Source organism: Pempheris klunzingeri, chromosome 13, assembly GCF_042242105.1.
Source record: "Pempheris klunzingeri isolate RE-2024b chromosome 13, fPemKlu1.hap1, whole genome shotgun sequence".
In the NCBI taxonomy this organism is placed as follows: Eukaryota; Metazoa; Chordata; class Actinopteri; order Acropomatiformes; family Pempheridae; genus Pempheris; species Pempheris klunzingeri.
In genome coordinates this window covers 12,691,744-12,711,960 of record NC_092024.1, presented here as the reverse complement: position 1 = coordinate 12,711,960, position 20,217 = coordinate 12,691,744, and the positions used below count along the sequence as shown (strand labels likewise).

Here is a 20,217-nt window from a genome sequence, read left to right as displayed (position 1 = left end):
CACTGAATAACATCACAACCATCGAGCTGAGTCTACTCAGCCCTGCAACACTGTTAAAGCTCTTAAATCAAGAAATCATCAGAGTGAGAGAGTGACGAAGTTCCAACTAAACGGATGTAGGAAAAGGAAAAGAAAACCACAAGTAATCAGTTACATGAGAGAGATGACAATCCCACAATGTCAATAAAATAATGTTTGTGGACCAGACTCTGTCATGCAGGTAGAGCTGAGTGCATGTAAATGATAACTCTACGCAGCTCACATCAGGTCAAACCTCAACGGTGTCTGTTAACATTTCAGAGAGACAACAACCAGCAACATGATAATGATCACAAACGCATCACAACACTGTTTCATTGTTCAGATACACTCTTCCATGAACACTGAGCTTCACTGTGAACTTCCAAACTTCACTCCCCGACAGTAGTCCAGTGCGACTCAAACAGACTTCAGCACAGTTGCAAGCGCTCTCGGCTCAGACAAGTGCTCACATGCTAGAAAAGTGGGAAAGGATTTGCATCTCATTTCCATCCCAGTTAGATGCCTGGAGTGAGGCAGGATGGCGTTAAAACCGTCTTCTAGGATAAGGGAGGTGGAAAAGAGGGATGGGTTGGGTGGGAGGAGGGGTGGGGTATCCCTCTAAGTAAATTGACACAGAGTGTCCTGGAGGGTTTGAGTCGTTGGAAACTGTTGGGCTTGGCTCCGTGTACATCCATGGTGCACATGACAGAGTATGCATTTAGATGTCCACTTGTGTGTGGTTCATTGCAGTGCTCTTCATCTCTCGTTGTGTCTTTGTGTCTCTCCGTCTTCTCCAAACAGTCATGAGTTCGTCTCTTTGCCTCGGGCAACTTAGCAAATACAGCAAGCCTGGCCTGGTTGTGGGTAGTAGAGCAGACTGTAGTTAAAGAAAACAACAAGCTACCTGAATGAGTTCTTTGAGGATGAAACAAAAGTGGATATCGAGATGCTCCTCTATCTTCAAGACAGGGGTTATTAAACTGGGCCTTCTTTCTCTTTTTGGGCGTTTTTACTCTTTTTTTTGTAAGCAATTAAACAAATGAAGGAGATGTCACAAAGTGTGACAATAAAAACTAAAGAAAGACACGAAATACAGATGCAATATACAGTATATGTGTGTGTGTGTGTGTGTGTGTGTGTGTGAGAGAGAGAGGGTTCCAAAGGAGCTACAACTTTGTTAGTCCTTGTGCTTGACTTGATAAGATTATGAAATACAATGCATTTACACATTTTTTGGCTTCTGACGTCTTACATAGAATCAGTGTGTATTTGGAGCTTGTTGTCTTGTTTGTTGTTGTTGCATTTCCACCAAAGAAAAATTTCCACTCTAAACTTCTCAGATTGTTTCAACCCTCCAAAGCTTCAACTGGTCCAGAACTCAGCAGCTCGCATCATCTCTAGGACACCTTCCACCCATCACATCACACCCGTTCTGCAACAGCCTCACTGGCTCCCCATCACCTATCGCATTCAATATAAAGTCCTGCTTCACACATTCAAAGCCATCCGCAGCCTCGCCCCTCCATACCTCTCTGACCTCATCCACGTTTCTGCACCTACCCGCACCCTCCGATCCTCTTCCTCTGTCCATCTCTCTGTTCCCTCTGCTCGCCTTGTCACCATGGGGGGCCGAGCATTCAGCCGCTCGGCTCCCCAGTTATGGAACGGCGACCTTGTGAGCCTTGAAAAGCCTTGAAAATCATTGCACTAAATACCTAACTGTAAATTAAGTACATAAAGTATTTAACTGCATCACAAGCAGCTACAACAGTATAATGATACATGGTCATTGATGCATCAGTATTAACTGATGCATCCAGTCACAGGAGCCCTTTTTCCTCCAGAACCACAACTTTTACTTTTAACATTGTAAGTAATTTATCTGACAATTAATTTTCTATTGTTGTATTAGTACCCAAACTCTACTGTATCTATCGCTTCCTGAGAGTAACTTGGCAAGTATTTTCCCAGGTTTAATCCCACGCTTTGATCCATACTCTTTTTCTTTTGTCTGTTTTCCCCCCATGGTTTGGCCTCCCTGCTCTTTGTCAAGTCAGCATAAAGTCAGACCCACCACCACCAGCCCAGGCACATATTCCCAGCCACACACACACACACACACACACACACACACACGCACTCGTATCTCTGCCTCACTGTATTGTCCCATGTCCTCAGTGCAAACACAAACAAGCTCCAGGAGAAGCAGGTGCCTATCCAGTGGGATAAACAAACAGTAAACCAGGATCCAGGAGCAGGAGGTTGTGAGTCTGTGTGTGTGTGTGTGTGTGTGTGTGTGTGTGTGTGTGTGTGTGTGTGTGTGTGTGTGTGTGTGTGTGTGTGCGTGTGCGTGTGTGTGTGTGTGACAGAGAGAGAGATAGAGAGTAGGGGGGAGGGGGGATTACTGTCAGTTTCTATCTCAGTGTGTGTGTGTGTGTGTGTGTGTGTGTGTGTGTGTGTGGGGAGAAACTTTGAATATTGGTGATAGCATCTTTTAAGCCCCCTCTGTCTCTAACCAAGCTGTTTGTTTTCACTTGTGATGTTTCTTTTCATCTTCTGTTTTGGGGTTTTAAGGTTTTATTGCACATTTATGTTTATATTTTATCACTATCAGCCCGCAGCTTCTTGTAAAGGATTCAAAAGAGTAGAGGATATGCAAATACAGTATGTCAGAGTAGTTAAAAATATATAATACTTAAGTAAAATTAATACAATTAGAATCTATGAATCAGAGTTGTATTCCAGTAACATTGTTTTAATTTCTTGTACCAGACTTCCATAGAAAAACTCTCCATTTTAGGAAGGTCCATTGATAGTTTGTTGTTCCTGTTTCATGCTACTTGCTGATTGCTAACCGTTACGATTGACTCCGTCTGATTTGGTTGCAATCTAATTCTTCATTTCACTTGCACACTTACAGCAATTCTAGAGGTTTTTGCACTAATTTGCCTGTTTCTTACCTGGAGCTGTGCAGACGGATGCTAACCTGTCCTCCAGGACAATGTAAATAACTCCCAGTGTCATCCTCCGGTAACAGCGATACAGGTGGGAGTATTTGTCCTCAAAGTGATGAGAAAAGTTTACTTACAGTTGAGCAGGATGGAAAACTGACTTACAGCCATGTGGAAGAAAATGCTTGCATGTGTGGTCTTCTGAAAAAAGGTTTTAGGGTTCAGTCTCTTGGTGCCTTGCAGGGATGGAACTGAGGAAAGAAAAACCCTCACAAACTCTCCTTTTTTTAGTATAATTGATAGTTTATGATTCTCATTAAATAAGAAGCATGTTTTAAAACTATTAATGTATCCACTTAGTGGAAAACGCCCCGTTTTGGAGGTTTCTACCATATCACAGGATCCTCATCAGGAAATGATGTTCGAATTCCAATATTTCCAAACAATCAGTAGTAATGAGGTTATCATGGTGGATATCAGTGCTGACACTGACTTTTGCCAGTGGATTCAGTGTCGGCCATGACAAAGTTCACAATGGTACAAGTCTTTCAATTTTGTACTAAAAGACTGCAGCTATGGAAGATCAGATTTCACATTTCTATACTTGTTTCACACCGACTTGTGAAGCCTCACATTAACTTTACATTTTTGCACTGTGGACTTTGCTGCTCATCTTGGAAACCTGCTAGAAAAGGGATTTCCTAATGGCCAATATGAACAAGAAGAATGACAACAGCTAGTAAAACCTGTTTCAAAGATCACATGGGCACCTGATTCAAAGACAGAGTTTATCTCTTAAAAACAGCCTCTGTGTCCGTGCTGTTATAAACGGAGTACAGCTTGTCAACTTCCTTAAAACTGTTTGCAGTGAGTACAGCGAGTATAGATTGTATTTGGGGAAAAGAAAGCACCTGACCACTTCAGCTACAGACATCAGCTGAATTTTATAAAACTGTGATCTTATGTTTTTTATTCACTATCCTTCTGTGTTTAATCCTTTTTTATTCCCTAACCACCTTTTTTTTTAAATGTAACCCAATCATCACCTTTTTATCTTTATCTAATTAATCAAATGACTAATTGTGTATACATATTTTCCCCACTTACAAACCTAATATGATAAAATCACAGCTGTTAAACCGTATTCCTCCACTGGCTCACCTGCAGCTCCAGGTAGGCCACCAGCTGAGCCAATCACAGCCCCACAGAGGGTAATTGACAGCTTGTCCCCGCCCCTCCCGTCCACCTGTAATCCAATCCGCGGCCCTGTCACAGGTAAAACCGGCCTTAATTTCTCAGCATTGCCCCAAAAAAGCAAGAAAAGCCGACAAAACCCGTTCTCTCAGTAGGGGACACCTTGTTTGTTGCCGCGGCCCTCATCCAGCGTTAGCGGCGGAGTTTTTCACGGTAAAGAAGACGGATTGGATTTTCAGTACCAACTAGAAAGTCCAGTTCGACCGACCGAGATGTCACAGGAGCATGACAAGTAAGTTGTCCTGGCTCTCCACAGTTAGCCTGCACACCGGGCAGGCTGGCTCTATAAGCTTGTAATACTGACTCTAAATATTTTCTGGATTTTCACTCTGTCTTTGCCTCCTTTTTTTCCCCTGTGAAGTTCATGGCACAGACGGATTTTAAAAGTCCTGAAGCTGCTGCCTCATGTTCAAAAAAATCTGCTCTCATATTTGTCCAGAATTTTAAAGCATAATTTCAGGATAGTTGTGGCTTCTTTTTTTTTCTTTTCTTTTTTTTTTTTAAGGGTAAATTCACTCTGAGACGAGTGACTGTGTCTCATAGTTTGCTCCCGTGGTGGAGGTGCGCTCTCTTCACCTGTCATGTCCGAGCCTGTACAGGTGTATCTCCACCTGTCGTGCGAGCAGAGGCGCCTGTTAGAATAAAACACCGTCCCGTGATAGCGATGGGCGGTTTAGTGTTTGAGTTCGCTTTAAGCTCCAATAGTTATGATGTTTGTTCAAGAATAAACACTGCGCTCAGCTGGGAGCTGTCACCTGAAGAAAACTGTCTCTGCTGATGGGTTTATATTCATAATTGTGTGGCACTAAAAACCTTTTATATATATATATATATGTAAATAAAATCTATATTTTTCATCTTGGTATAAATGCTCAGCCTATATTCTGTATGCTTTTTGAGGGCAACGACTTGGAGACTTTTGAGGGGAGTGAAATTGTACACCTGCTAGGCGTTGGCCCGACTACTTACACAGACAATGTAAGCAAGCACAGGGCTATATGAGGTTATATTTTTTACTCTACATGACTCAAATGCTTTGCTGCAAAAAATCGAAGACTACACGCACGCTTCTTTAAAATCTCCATACAAAATAAGATGTTTTTTCATGCCCCTGTATGTCATCAGTATATATCTGTGGCTTCATGCTGCGTTACTGACTTCATTTAATCTAATTTTCATCTCTGTCTGGAAAACAAACTCCTTTTGTTGTTGTTGTTGTAGTAATAGACTACATTTCCTTTGAGTTTCTTAGAGTTTTATTGCCGGTAAATAATGGATCTTATCAGGTTGCCTTTTATGAACAGCACAATTAGATATAGGATTACTAATTATCACTTTGCTTTGACCATTGAGAGGAAAAAAGCTGTATTTGTTGTAGATACTCAACATGGAAACTGAGCCAGTCCGTTTACACTTTATCATAATTACTTTGTTGTGGCAGAAAATCAGCAGAAGGATCTGGTGGCAGGATGACTGAGGATGTGTTGTACAGGTGTGTAGTTACCAGAGTTTGACGAGAAGAGCGTTAATGATCTAGATGAAACTCTAAATCAAGGGTTTGATGAATGGCTTTACTTTGTTCCTAACATTAGGCTTAACACATCTAAGTAAATATGAGCTGTGCAAACATTAAAATTTACTGTAAATAGGTGAGTTCAGCATTGAAATGTTCAGCGTTCCTTACATGGTGGAGTGTTTTGGTTTCCATTTAAATGTAAGACATTCCCCTGGGCTCAACGAGCTAGAATTAACGTCCAACTCAGTCCTGGTTATGAAGCAGCGACTCTAAAGGCCTCACAAGATGGAAAAGGAAGAGGAGGAAGATGCAGGCAGTGACTGTGTCTAGAAATTTGTGATTATTTTTCACAACCAGAGAGAACAGTAGCACCATGCTGTCTAAGCACAGGAATGCAGCAGGGTCACACACGTCACTTGCGGTCATCATCTCATGTGTGCCAATGAATGATCCCCGAGTCAGAGTCGTCACACTGGACGAGCCTGTAGAGCATCTTTTCCTGGAGTCACTTTGGTGGTTCGATGGCTGAGATTTGTTGCACAATGGTTGAAAATCTTGAACAACTGGTCTCGCAGATGAAGAACATCTATGTGGTTGATCCCTCGCTCTTATAACCTGTTTGTCCATTTTGAATGAGGCTGTGATTGTAGGTCTTGGCTTTGTGAACTCGTATGAAGTCAAAATCAATCTGTTAATTCCAGAGCCTATATAAGTAGTGTCCACACAGTATATTTGAAGGAATGCCTTTGATTATTGCTTTTTTTTTTTTTTTTTTTAAGTAGAAAGAGGTTTAAATGACACCACAATAAATAACTTATGAAACTCTGTCTTCCCTCGCAGTAAGCGTGCGGTCCTGGTTCTCCAGAACGAGCCAGGCTATGGAGGCCAGCGTCGCTCCTTCACCACCGAAGATGAGGCCTGGAAATCCTTTCTGGAGAATCCACTGACCGCTGCCACAAAGGCCATGATGAGCATAAATGGAGATGAGGACAGCGCTGCAGCTCTCGGCCTGCTCTACGACTACTATAAGGTATCAGGAAAAGCTTAGAAATAACTTATTTGACTACTCAGGGAAAAGATTCTCCAACCTTCTGAGCTCTTGCGTCATAAATTTGCTGTGGATTAGGGGATTAGTTACCAAATCCTTACAGGCTTTACCTATATGATCTTTCTCCATGCTGACATCCCACCATTAAGCAACATCTGTGAGGCAGAGCCTGTGTCATGTAACTGATCTAGTCGCCCATGTAGACAGCAGGATGACCCGGGCTGTTGGATGTGATGTGGTCAGACGCTGAGCGGCTGTGTTTACCCTCCCATACAGGTGCCCAGGGAAAAGAGAACAATACCCCAGAGCAAGCCAGAAGCACTGGTCTGTGATGTGGATCCTAACAAAAGGTAAGCAGCAGCCTTATCCCAGTACCACCCCCCCCCCACCACCATTTAAAATTACAAGCACAGCCAAGGGGAGACACGGGAATGACGGGAATCTCACATTCTCTGAATCTGTGCATTTGCCTGTACAATACGAGTCATATATTGAAATCTATTTAAAAGTGCACACACGTTCATCAATCAGAAGCTTGTTTCTCCAAAAGGTAAAGGTTCACAAGGTTTACGCGGATATACCGACAGAAAAGACCTGAATTGTCATAGATAATAAATCTGTAATAAATCTCCAAGAAGAGGATAAGAAGCTGCTTAATTTCTTTTAAATGGTGTGCTGTACCTGAATCCAAGATTACGTGTGAGTTATCGAAAAATAAACGACCAATCACTTCATTGTTCCTCAAAGGGCCATTGGTTGTGCAGCAGTGAAACACAAAACATAAAGTGAAAAACACAAGCACATACGCACAGAAAAGCACAAGTTAAAACTATTGTAGAGCAGCAAAAAATGAAAATATATAATCTTAATGTTGTCGAGAATATAGGTCCTGAATGGGTTTATGTGCTCTGGCTATATGAAAGAGTTTTTATGTGTTACTTTTGGCTAATGGGACTCGCTTGGAGCTTAGTTTTTTTTTTACCAAACAGAAACAATATGCTGCATAATACTTCAAATCCAGTACTACATATGTGCTGTTTTTGTTTGTTGCAGACACCAGATTCAAGCCGGACACTCCTTAACTCCACTTCAGGAGGCTGGTATGGAGAGGATCCAGGTCCTCAAGGGGCCCTTTAATATTCTTCAGCTGGCTCAGGACAAGAGGGCCCAGTTCCCCTCACCAGGTCTGGTCACATTCATTACCAAAAACAGACATGAGAACAGCTGCTCGTAAACAGAAAATCTGATCGTCAGTCTACTGATTTTTGTCCATTCAGACACGACCGTCACTGTTTCCATCGCCACCGTGCCAAACTACCCACCCGTCAAGACGGAGGTGCCCAGCCATGGCTTCTCAGTGACCATACCAAACAACTGCACCGAAACCGACAGCCATGTGGGCGTCTTTGACCGCCAGCTCACCCACAACACAGTCCAGTTCAGCCCCAGCACCCAGTCCCGCACGCCCCCCGACTCCACCTTCTCCGAGAGTTTCAAGGATGGTTCCCAGGAGGTGTGTGTTTCGATCCCCCTCTTTCTAAACCCCGCTAATGCTCTCTCTACAGCCAACCCCCACCACCTCCTCCTCCTCTCCTTTGCTTTCCTCTCCTCTCCTCTCTCAGATCTCTCCCATCAGACAATAGGATATTCACCTGATCCCATGGAGCCAGTGGTGGGCTCAGCCTTCCCTGGTTTTATTTGAACATGCCAAAATAGCGGCCAGTGTGTTATTATGCCATTGTCTCACCAACACAATAAAGTGCTGTACTTTTCTCCTACAATAGCCAAAGCCCTTTCTCTCTCGTCTTTCTCTATTTAACCTGGAGGGGAATTACCTTAGAAAAGAGTAACCCAGCAAAACCCCTATACAGGGGGAGTGGGGAGGGGGGTTTGCAATATGAACGAAGAGCCATTTGAACTAAAAGAAATGGGGATAAAGCGGAAAGCAAATTAATAAAGTCAACACAAACTGTTATAAGTGGTGGAAGAAAGAGAAAAATCCCAGAGGGGCACTAGATTAAAACTCTTGTTATTCCTTTGGTGAATTATATACAGTGTAATTATAGTAATTATTAAAATAAATAATTTAATATCAAAGGAAAGTAGCTGTTTAATGTCCTCTTTCTGCTGTGCCTCACTTCACACCTTGTCTGTCCTCTTTGTGTGCCGCAGGTGTTTTCCTTCCCAGGGGATCTCCAGTTACGAATGGCCTCCATGACGCCCGAGGAGTATCCTAACTTCGACACCGTGCCGGGGTGAGTCGCGCTGCCGTCTGCCCACCGTCCGGCTTCCACCGCCATTCAGCTTTTGACACAACACAGCAGAATGGCCTCATTCAGCCCAGTCACAGGGGAGACACCGGACTCCCCTCCGTGTGAAAGACTAGAGTCTGCACACACAGGCGTTATCTGACAACACACTGATTTTAGCTCACGATTTAGCTGCAGCAGTTTAATGAAGCGTGCCCCATTGTCATCCACCAGGTTTTTGAATCATATTGTTGCATTATTATCCAGTATGTTTTTTTTCTTGACGTTTACTGTGCTAACTCTGCTGTTATTTCACACACCGTATTTTAGGAATAATTTCGAGTACACTCTTGAGGCGTCCAAATCTCTGCGTCAGAAGACAGGTGACGGGACAATGACGTACCTCAACAAGGGCCAGTTTTACCCGATCACCCTCAGGGAGATTGACAACAAAGGCATGCAGCAACCCATCACCAAAGTCAGGGTAAGAAAGAAAGATAGAAATAAACCTGAAACAAGCAACAACTCAGGGTTATTCACACTAATCACATTCTGAGTATCTTTATGACATATTAAGTTGACTTTGTGTGTGTTGATCCATCGCCAGAGTGTAGTGATGGTGGTGTTTGGAGAGGAGAAGTGCAGAGATGATCAGCTGAAACACTGGAAGTACTGGCACTCCAGACAGCACACTGCCAAACAGAGGTGTCTGGATATCGGTAAGAAGCCTTGTTTTGATTTTAGAGAAGAGTCGGATAAAGTCAGGTGGAATGTCTGAGACACCACTGGTTCACAGATGGTGGTGATTTCACTGATCCAGTGATTCATGTGTGTTTTACCGTGGAGCGGTAGAGATTAATCTTCCTGTGTCTGCACAGTTAAGTGTCTGCTTGAAAGGGCAGATTAGCAGTAGCTGACAGGAAAAGGTGTGTTGTTTAGTTTTGACGGTTTAGTTTGGTTGGATGGGGATTAACACTGCAGCCTCAGTTAGCATGTCATACAATAACTTGGTGAGTAAAATGACTCACTGAAGCGCTTATTTGTTCCAGATATTTTGTTCTTTTACACTAGCCTGGTCGGTTCAGTTGTACATCTTGCTCTGCTACTAAATTACTCACTAAACTCTTTTTTTGTTGTTACAGCTGACTATAAGGAGAGCTTCAACACTATTGGCAACATTGAGGAGATTTCCTATAACGCCATTTCCTTCACCTGGGACACCAATGAGGAAGCCAAAGTAAGACAATAAGATAGAAACGTAGCCTACACACACGCAGAAGTGCATGTATGATGGCTGGTGTTTACAAGTCGGCGTTCATGTAAGAACAGGTGCAGTGTTTTGGCTTTTCCATCTACTTCCCTGTCCTGAACTCTTAATATGAGCCTTGAACTTTTCACACACTTAAGCCCAAAATAGACTGCATCTCTGTTTTTAAGGAGGTCCTGTGTGGTTTTTGCTGCAGACCAGAATGGTGATGACATACGTTGTTTCTGTTATCATCAGCCACTTTGCTCGCTATGATCCTCCATAACAGTCGTTAAAGAAAAAAGGAGCTTAATTAGAAGCGTGAGGATGCTGTCACCTTCTTTTGTGTATTTAGTCTTGTTGCGTAGACACATGGAAGTGTGTGTGTGTGTGTGTGTGCGTGCATTTGTTTTAGTCTTCCTGCTCTTATACGTGTATACATTTTTGACTGGTCCAACCTGCTTGTCATCCCTATTGTGATGCTGCATGTGAAAGTATTTTTGCACGCCACACAAGAGCAACAAAGAGCGCAGGAATGAGGAAACTCAGCAGGGGGGACCAGGTCCTGATTGGACATTTGACAAATAAAACCCTGCTCAACGGGTCAGATAGGTGACGGAGAGGAGGAGCTCCTGTCCTCTCCTCCTCTCATGATTTGTTGATGACCCTCATGCCTGGCGCTGATCCACTGTCAGCCTGAGATGGAGGACAACAGACAGGCCAACAAACAGACGAAGAGACAACATGGCGCCGCCGCTCATTCCCAGTGTCTTGCTCACTGTGGGTCACACTTCAATTAATACATAAACCTTGTAAACACACACACACACACACAAACAGGCACAAAGACACACACCAGGATGTGGGTCTAACCGTCTCATGACTCGAGGCCTGTGTCCATAGGATGTTCATCCTTGTATGTGTGCATTACTTCACTGTGTGTGTATTTTTGGAAGCACCGCCCTGCCATGTTATTTGAGCATCTCATCAATGATGATTGATCTCATCAATCTGTTTGATGACAGACGAAAGTGTGTGTGTGTGTGTCTGTGTGAGCAGGTGTGTGTGTGTGGCTTGCCCCTGGGGTGATTACCCTGCAGCATATATGTATTTGTGGTCTATTTGCAAATGGCAGCCCCTCCCTGATGTTTACCTGCTCTGGGGCAACTTACTGGTGTTGTCCTAAAAAGCATCTTTTAAAGACAATGACAAATGATTCAGCTTTAGATGTGACGATGCTTTAATTTTTGTCTTTGTACCTTTTAGACTGTCCCTTATACTCAGCTATAAGTCTGAGTAGAAAGTAGAAAGCTGTTTCTACAAATCTGCAACTTTTCAGTGATAATGACTCCAAATCTTACTATTACACTTTGTGAAATATTGCCTTGTTACTTTGCGCACAAAAATACGGCAGAAAAATGTAAGCAGTAAAACTATAATACTGTATATTTACATGTATTATACATCACATTTTAATGTGTTTACAATATCAGTGATATCTGCTGCTTACCCCTTGGATCATCTCTCTTTGGTAATGCTCTGTGCGTGATAGTGTGTTTTGCTGACACAATGATAACCTGTTTTCAATACAAGCATTGTGAAGACAAAGGCGACCTCCACGTTAGAGAGCATTTGAGGCTGTGATTGCAAGAGTCGACCAATAGAGGGAAACACAGAACACTGAATGTAGAGTGAGGACTAAACTCTGAGGCCTCCAGTGTTTCACAGTGATGCAAAGTGAAAAGTGCCTTCATGATTGAGTGAAGAATTAGATTACTGCTAAAGTTTCTTTAATTGACAAAGCTCGTAGATGTTCTTGTGTTTAACATCTGTAACTTCTCCTCCTTGCGTCCTTTCTCTGCAGATCTTCATCTCGGTCAACTGTCTGAGCACAGATTTCTCCTCTCAGAAGGGCGTGAAGGGTCTTCCTCTGAACCTGCAGATCGACACCTACAGCTACAACAACCGCAGCAACAAGCCCATCCACCGCGCCTACTGCCAGATCAAAGTCTTCTGCGACAAGGGAGCAGAGAGGAAGATCCGAGACGAAGAGAGGAAGCAGTCCCGACGGAAAGGGAAGGTCACCGATCTCAACCAAAGCTTGGCCTGTGAGTCACTTAGGAGTACTTGAACTGAAACTGCTGCTGTCCGATCCTGGTTCTTTTCCTACCTAATCCTGGAGTTTAAGAGCATTAGAGTACAGTGATACAAGCTGTTACACTTCATAAGAAAATAACAAAACAATGTCAACAGGACAAGCTCAGACATGATTGCACTAAAAACCACTGTCTCTCTCACACAACAAATCACCTGGATCAGAGTTATGAGTTTTTTTTGTCTTAAAACTGCAGTAATCAATTTTGTTACACAAACAATGCGTCAAATTAAAGTTCTATGTGTAGTGTAAAGCTCTGAGTGAGAAACCCATAGAAAGACATCACCTAGCTCTGCATTTCCTTCATGCTCTGAGCAGTGTTTTTCGCTCATTTCGGCTCATTGTTTTAGTTTTATTGCCTTCAGTGTTGCTCTTTTGGTTTACTTTCACCACTCTTGTCAACATCTTCCTTGTTTCCAGCCACAGCAGCCAGGCAAAATGAGCAATAGGCTAGTGAACACAGTAAGAGCAATTAGCAAGTAAAGAACCAGATATTTCCCTCAGGAGTTACAGGAAACCAAATCAAAGCTAAAAATAGAGGGTGTATTGGGCTATCATTTGCCAGGTTCCCAGACAGACGTCTCTAAATATTAATATAGCTCTGTGTTTGCTGAATGTGTAAATTACGAATCTTTTGCCAACATGTTTGTTGTAACAACTTTATGAGGTGATAATATGTCAGTGTTGTGTTTATGGTTGTTGTGCTGCCCTCAAGTTGCCATAAAATCTATTACAGCAAGTTTGAAGGCTTTGAAGATGTCCTTCTTATTAAACTGCTCCCTGTTGTGTATTTTCCTCCCAGTCGCGGATGTCAAATTGCCCATCCTCCAGAAACGCAACGATGTGACCATCTTTAAGATGATGACCGACTTCGAGACCCAGCCTGTCCTTTTCATTCCTGACATTCACTTCTCCACCTTCCAGCGCCATGTGAGTGCCAATCACAGACACAAAACTCTTAATACCACCCACACTCTTTAGGACAGCACGGAGTCACACGTCTTATGTGTCATTTCTAACCATCAACACTGATTTAGCTACATTCATGTGTGCTTTCCTAGCATCTCAGGTGGTCCATAAACAGTTTGTGTTTTTCAGCTTCCACCCACTCGCCAGCCAGCTGGGTCGAGGTGACCTGCTTGCTTGGTAGTTGGCAGGAACAGAGAGTTCTAGTTTCCAGCTCTGATAGTCCTACATACTGATGGCTGTATTTCAGACTGCTTACTCACAAGATGAATCATTTACCAGTGACTAAAAACAAACCGCAGGGTTCAGGAGATACTATCTGTGCTGCCACATTAATGCGATCATATGCCAAGATGAAACTAAAGAGGCAGATTTAGAGACAGATAGAGGACAGCAGCTTTGTTAATTCTGTGTAGATGCTACATGCAGCAGACTTCAACAGGTGCAATTTGTCAGAGAAGGGGGCTGCTGTTGCTGCTGTTGCTGCTGCTGCTGCTGCTGCTGCTGCAGCTGATGATGATAAAAAAAAACCTGTATATGGACTCTGAGCTTCGCTTCCAGTCAGGATGAACACACATCACATGACACCTAGAGAGGTGTGTGTGTGTGTGTGCATGCTCACCTGGCCTGCACATCGAAGCTTTTTGGAGTCTTTTGGACATTTCAGGCATGTACAATGAGCTATTTTATTTAGAGTGAAAATGAAAAACTAAAAAAAGGGTTTTTCATGCTTTGAGAAATGGAACTACTTCTGAACTTTGAGCGCCCCCTGCTGGTCAAAGTATGAGTAGTTAGGTACAAGTTACAAAAAAATGCTCTTTCTCCCCCTTCTCTGACCCTCACTAAGTTTACTTTGCTGCTGGCAGGGCCGAGGAAGGGACAGGAGGTTATTTTTGGTGTTGCCCATGACATTGAACCTGACTGAACTGCTATCAGTTTCTAATAAACTACTGGCTTCCCTCTCAGAATAGAATTCTATTAACAGCAGCACCCGTGAATCAATACAGGTATGGGGCAAAAGGCTACAAAAAACGGCTTTCCAAGAATTAAAAAAAACATTATTTCTCAATTCATGCCATATGTTATTTAAAATAATGAATTTGTCAAAGCCTCCACATTTGTATTTTATTTAATTTTGTCTAGTTTTAGATACATTTGTAAAACCTCATTGAATTCTCTTTTAATTGATTGTTATTTAGCTGTTAATTGTGTTTTTTAAATGTCATTCAGATGTGTTTTTTCACCTCCAGTAATGCATTTTTAATGTTTCTGTGTTTGTAAGGTAGTATACTGCCCTGCCTAAGAAGCTGCAATAGCAACTGCTATGCAGAGCAGCAGAGTGAAATTAAATAGTCGTCCTTGTGTATTTAAGGATGTACTTATGTATTGTTAATATTCTGTATTTCTGAAGAGGAATAACTCAAATTAGAGGAAAAACTGATCAGATCTATTTGTCAAATCACAAAAACATGTTTTCGCTGTTGTATAAATGACCTTGTGCCCCCTGGTGATGGTTCTGTGGCCCTCTGTCAGAGTCCAGACTCCAGCTGTAACGGCACAGGCTTTGCTTCACATAATACACATGATTGGAGGAGGAACAAAAGTTTCAACATAGGAAACCTTTTGACTTACCATTTGACCGGATTGACTGATTTAGCCGGCAACATGCAGAATCAGTGCAGCAGCATTTGCAAAGTCGTACATTTTAAACTTACACCTTCAGACATCTGTAGCTGATACTATCAGCAATTCAAAGTTGTTTTTCAATGTTAATCTTGCATATGAATTTATTTCTTTATTTCTTTTTCTTCTGCAGCCTTTCCCTTCAGAAGATGGAGAAGACAGGTGAGTTTTTGGAAGCCCTGATTTCACATTTACTCTTTTCACACACATGCATAAAGGGATACATATGTTGTTTCTAGGAAATGCCTGTGGGCTTTGTGTGCATGTGTGTGTTTGTGTGTGTGTGTGTGTGTGTGTCTGCTTGTGTGTTTTATAGCCTGTTAGCTGGTTGTTGAGGGTATTTAAACAGTGATTTGTATGTTCCTGCTGCAGCTCGGGCATGAAGAGATTACCCTTCAGCGATGATGAGTTTGGTTCGCCCCCAAACAAGAAGACAAGAGTGGAGGAACCAAAGAAAGGTATTCTGCGTGTGTGTGTGTTGCTGTAGTGTGCTTTGACTCTCCACATGCTTCATCAGGGGTTTTTGATGCTCTTCCTAGGGGCAAAATTGTGAGTGTTGTGTTTCAAAGTGAGTGCACATCTCTCTCTCTCTCTCTCTCTCTCTCTCTCTCTCTCTCTCTCTCTCACTGGAACATGTGATTATTCCAGGTCTTTAAAAACACACACACACACGTGCCCAAGGCCTCCAGTGACCCAACAAAATACCACTGATCACGTGCACACTCATATGCAAACAACTGTGCCCTTTACTCCACATCCTTACAACAACCTTTATTCAGAGCTGAAATATGTAGATAAATGCTTTAAGATGAGCTGTACATACAAGAGGAAAGTTTAAAACTTGACCTTGATTATTCAAAACTCGTTTCACACAAATTCTGCATGAACACATCTACATGTAGTTCGTAGCATCACAAGGCAAACTAGAGCTTGCAAGATTAGTTTTTGCTGTGGGATTTTAGTTTGGAAACCATCTAGAAGCCAATTGATCAGATTCACACCAAACCAACCAGTCAAACACAACAAGGTTTCAAGGGCTTTGAAGGAAAATCTACTGGCGATTTGTCATCTTAAATTTTCTCTAACTTAAACTAAATTCAGAGAAAGGTTTGGTCTGGTGAAGTTGTATAATCTTTCAGCAACATCTTGTTTTTCCAGTTGGAAAAATTGACAGTTTTAGGGTTAGGGTGATGGTTTAGATGAGATCATGTTGACATCCAAGTGAAACAGTGAACTGCCAATCATGTGTTCAACATACGTGAATACAGAGTATTTGTTGTATTTAGAAGCCACAAATATCAAAGGTTTCCTGCAACAACCTGGAAAACAATACGAGAACACCTATGTAGAGCATGATCTATTATGAGGACAGAGAGTATGAATGAGAGGTGGGTTTGTTCCTCTGTGTGTGTGTGTGTGTGTGTCTTCACAGCCATGTGTGCTGAGGGTGCTTTCTAGGTGAGCTTTGTCTGGGCTCAGTGCCACTTCTTTCAGTCTGGATGAGTGGCCATGCAGTCTGGCAGGAAGAGTATTTAGTTAAAATGGTCATTATATCTGCAGATTTATAAATGGATAAAACATGTGCGCATGTGCTTGAGCTTCACTACTTCAAAATCGAGACATTGATGCAGGAAAGCCACAAATCCTCAAACCCACACGAATGAACCAAACCGGCAGTCGAGCCTTTCGGCCTGACGCAAATGCTTGCTTTACGCCTGCCAGTGACTTCTGTCTGACGCCAGATTTGGGTTTGTTTTTCCATCCAATCTAGTAACATATGTGCTTTGCTTTGACGCGTTCCCGTCTCTTCTTGCTGTTTTCCCCACACAGTCCTGCTGTACGTGCGCAAGGAGACAGAGGAGGTGTTTGATGCCCTCATGCTGAAGAATCCCACGCTGAAAGGCCTGGTTGAAGCAGTAAGTTGTCCTGCTAATTTCTCTTTTGGTGGTCTCAGCTGCAGCTTGAGACCCAGATCTCTCTGTGTGTCCGAGCAGCCATGGCAGGTTAAATAGGCTATGACAGGACGCCGACCCAGGAATAATGCAGAGGAGACTAAGAAAAATGAATGGATTGGGGGAAGATAGTGAGAAATGATTGTGGAGGGGTTTAAAAGGGACACAGGGGGACGATAAAGTCAAGAGAAGGGGCCAAAAGGGGGCAATGAAGGGGAGGGATGGGAAAAAAAGTTGTGGAAAAGAGGAAGTGGAGCTTTCCTGGGGAGAGAGGAGAATATGGGCAAAGGGTGTGTTAAATGCAAAGAGGAATAGAAGAATATAGAGCGGCAGGTGGAGGAGTATTTCTGGGGTCATCGAGTTTAAAAAGACAGACTAAGGACAGTGTACAGTAGTTGTGTTGCTGCGTCATGAAAGGTGAACCAGGTGTCTGTCAAGGATTTGATGCAGAAACTGTGTTTTGTGTGCATGATCTTTGTTCTTGTGCGTCTTCCAGCTATTTAACATTGCTTTATATTTTTACTCAACCAGATTGCAGAGAAGTATGAACTCCCTTTGGAGAAGGTTGGAAAGGTCTATAAGAAGTGCAAGAAAGGGTGAGTATGAGTCAGTAACATACACTATTACACACTAAGGACCAAAGCTGACATTTAATGAATAATCACATGAATAAATTCTATTCTATCAGTTACTTTTACCTCAGGTGTATGCATCCTCACATTGATTTTCCTCTAATAGGCAAATGAAGCTCAATTTAGGTCTCTTTCAAATTACAAATAACAAGAGTGTCCCAAATTCATGACGGGCTGATCTCTCATTTCTCTACCAGCACTTGGTAGCACTAAAGACTGCAAATCACTATAAGAGATAAAGATAACAAGTGTATTTCCCAAAATGTCAGGTGCTTTTGTAGTATTTTGCACATGCGTACATTATTTCTGTTTCTTTGTGTGCTTATGGATTATTCACTTTATTTCCAAATAAGTTTATTTTTCAGTAACTAACTCTAATATGTGTCTTATAATAGGATTTTAGTCCACATGGACGACAACATCATCAAACACTACTCCAACGAGGACACCTTTCAGATCAGCATGGAGGAGTTGGGCAGCATGTACAAACTCACCCTCACTGAAATCTGATTGGACAGGAGCAGGTGACATCACCCAGAGGACGAACGAAACGGAGCCGCCAGGAGTAGTGGTTTACACGTCTATCTATGAAATGATTGTGGACTTGATCTGAAACTTAAATCATGTTGTCTTTTTGCTGTTTTGATGTCTAAAACAAAGTCCCACAAGAGATATTTAAAAAGCCATAGCTCTTAGCAGCACCGTTGATTAGATATGTAAGTTATACATTTTGATTCTTTTCAAAACATTCCTGTGCATTAGAATCAACAGTGAATCGAGCGAGGGCAGGTTTGATTGTTATGACACCTTTTATTTTGCATTCAGGAAGTTGCACCTCAAATATTACTGCTTTTGTGCATTTTTGTGCAGAGCATTTGTGGTGCTGGTATACCTCATGCTACGCAAGCGGCAGTGTTTCTCGTATGTTTTCATTTTATGAGGAGAAACAGCTCGTCTTGCTCTTCCTGAAGCCATAGCACTGATGATCACAATCTGTAAAGTTGGGTATCTAGCGCACAAAATGAAGACAGCAAATTGTTGATGGAGCCTCAGTGGCTCCGTGTATTAATACTAAACAACATGGCAGTATTTAGTGTGTAAAACCTCTTGAACCATCATACAATTAAGGTAGAATATTGTAAATGTTTTTTTAGTATAGGAAACATGTTGTTTGTGAGTGAAATGGCTTGAAAGATGTTTTTCCTCAGATCAATTTCAATAATGGACTCTTTGTAAGTATTAAATAATTACTAAATACACTGACAATAATGCTAAAACACAGCTTCCCTTCCTCTGCAGAGCAGTTTTCTGAATGTTGATGAAATAGGTCAATGAATGTCTGGTGCAGTCCTCTCAGGCTGCTCTGGAAGTGCAATATGATATTTAGGTGCAGACACATTCAGAAAAAAACTCCTTTGTTGCCATAACTACAGTATATAATACTATTAACTGGTAAAACTTTTTGTATATATACACAGGAAAAAAGGGATTTTATATGATCCCTCTTTTTTTATCTCAGTACTTATTGTGTATATATTTATTCAGAGAACGGATGTGGGTCATTGTTTTTTTTTTTTATTACCATATATATCTACATTTCTGTTATTCTTAATAATATAATGCCTTTCTCTTTTTATATGAAGTTATTCTAACAATACATGTCATGTGACAAAAAGTTATTAACATGTTTTAAATTGATGTTTTTTTGTAAAGGATTTGATGCACAAAGTGCACAATAAAGGCTCTCCAGCAGCTGCTGTTTTGTTTGTCTGAGACTTTCTTACTTTCTCGTGTTCTCTCACATGTTTTACTACTTTTCAAACAAGCTTACACAATACAAACATTCAGCCTTACAGTGGATTTGTAATCAATGGATATGAATTGTTTTAATTAAGAAATAGCAGGTCTGTCAGTGGTGGATGTGTTGAGCTGTATCAGAGATTAACTGAGCCTGTGCCAATGTTTTCTGTGTCTGTCCACAGGAACAGATGTCTGGGCATCAACCCTAACCCTGCGGACAGGAAATAGGCATGACAGGACAGCCTGGTGCAGAGAAGCTGCTCTGTCGGAAACTTGGCCACAAATTTCTAAATCCATGCTTTGATTAAAGTCAATATGAAATATCTATAGCTATACCTATTAGATTGTTTGCCATTACACATAGATACAGACATTCATGCTCCCCAGAGAATAATGGCTTTGGTGATCTCTGACCTTTCCTATAGAGCCACAGTGAGGTTGACGTTTGTGCTTTTGAGTGAAATATATCCACAGTCACTGGATGGGTTGTGATGAAACTTGGTACAGACGTTCATGTAGTGCCATCATCAGATCAAAATTTGCATTTATTCACCAGATTTGTTTATAATGATTGGGGCCAATCAGCAAATGTTAGCATGCTAATATACTAAACTAATTGGTGAATATGGTAAGCATCAGCAGTCACTGTAGGCATGCCAGTGTTAGCCTTTAGCAGAAGTGCCAAAGTAAAACCCTCACAGAGCTGCTAGTGCGCAACAAAATGACCTAAATCTGACCTCTAAT

At 41.9% G+C, this 20,217-nt stretch overlaps 1 protein-coding gene across 1 annotated transcript; it reads left to right on the top strand.

The window, feature by feature from the left end:
* Positions 1–4,323: 4,323 nt before the first annotated feature.
* On the top strand, positions 4,324–19,416 carry grhl1 (grainyhead-like transcription factor 1). The gene is made up of 16 exons (XM_070841997.1): positions 4,324–4,458; positions 6,583–6,772; positions 7,067–7,140; positions 7,844–7,974; positions 8,068–8,303; positions 8,963–9,045; positions 9,370–9,523; positions 9,647–9,758; positions 10,182–10,276; positions 12,150–12,393; positions 13,243–13,370; positions 15,223–15,251; positions 15,462–15,547; positions 16,920–17,005; positions 17,573–17,637; positions 18,069–19,416. Exons 1-16 carry the CDS (start codon positions 4,439–4,441, stop codon positions 18,181–18,183), a joined length of 1,848 nt encoding a protein of 615 aa, XP_070698098.1. The 5' UTR covers positions 4,324–4,438; the 3' UTR covers positions 18,184–19,416.
* The last annotated feature ends 801 nt before the right edge of the window (positions 19,417–20,217 follow it).

What these genes read in the sequence shown, in the direction of transcription:
- grhl1 (XM_070841997.1), top strand. Translation starts at nt 4,439, where the DNA reads ATGTCACAGGAGCATGACAA. An exon ending in TCAAGGATGGTTCCCAGGAG is followed by an intron (nt 8,304 to 8,962) that starts GTGTGTGTTTCG and finishes TGTGTGCCGCAG; the next exon opens with GTGTTTTCCTTCCCAGGGGA. An exon ending in ACACCAATGAGGAAGCCAAA is followed by an intron (nt 10,277 to 12,149) that starts GTAAGACAATAA and finishes CTTTCTCTGCAG; the next exon opens with ATCTTCATCTCGGTCAACTG.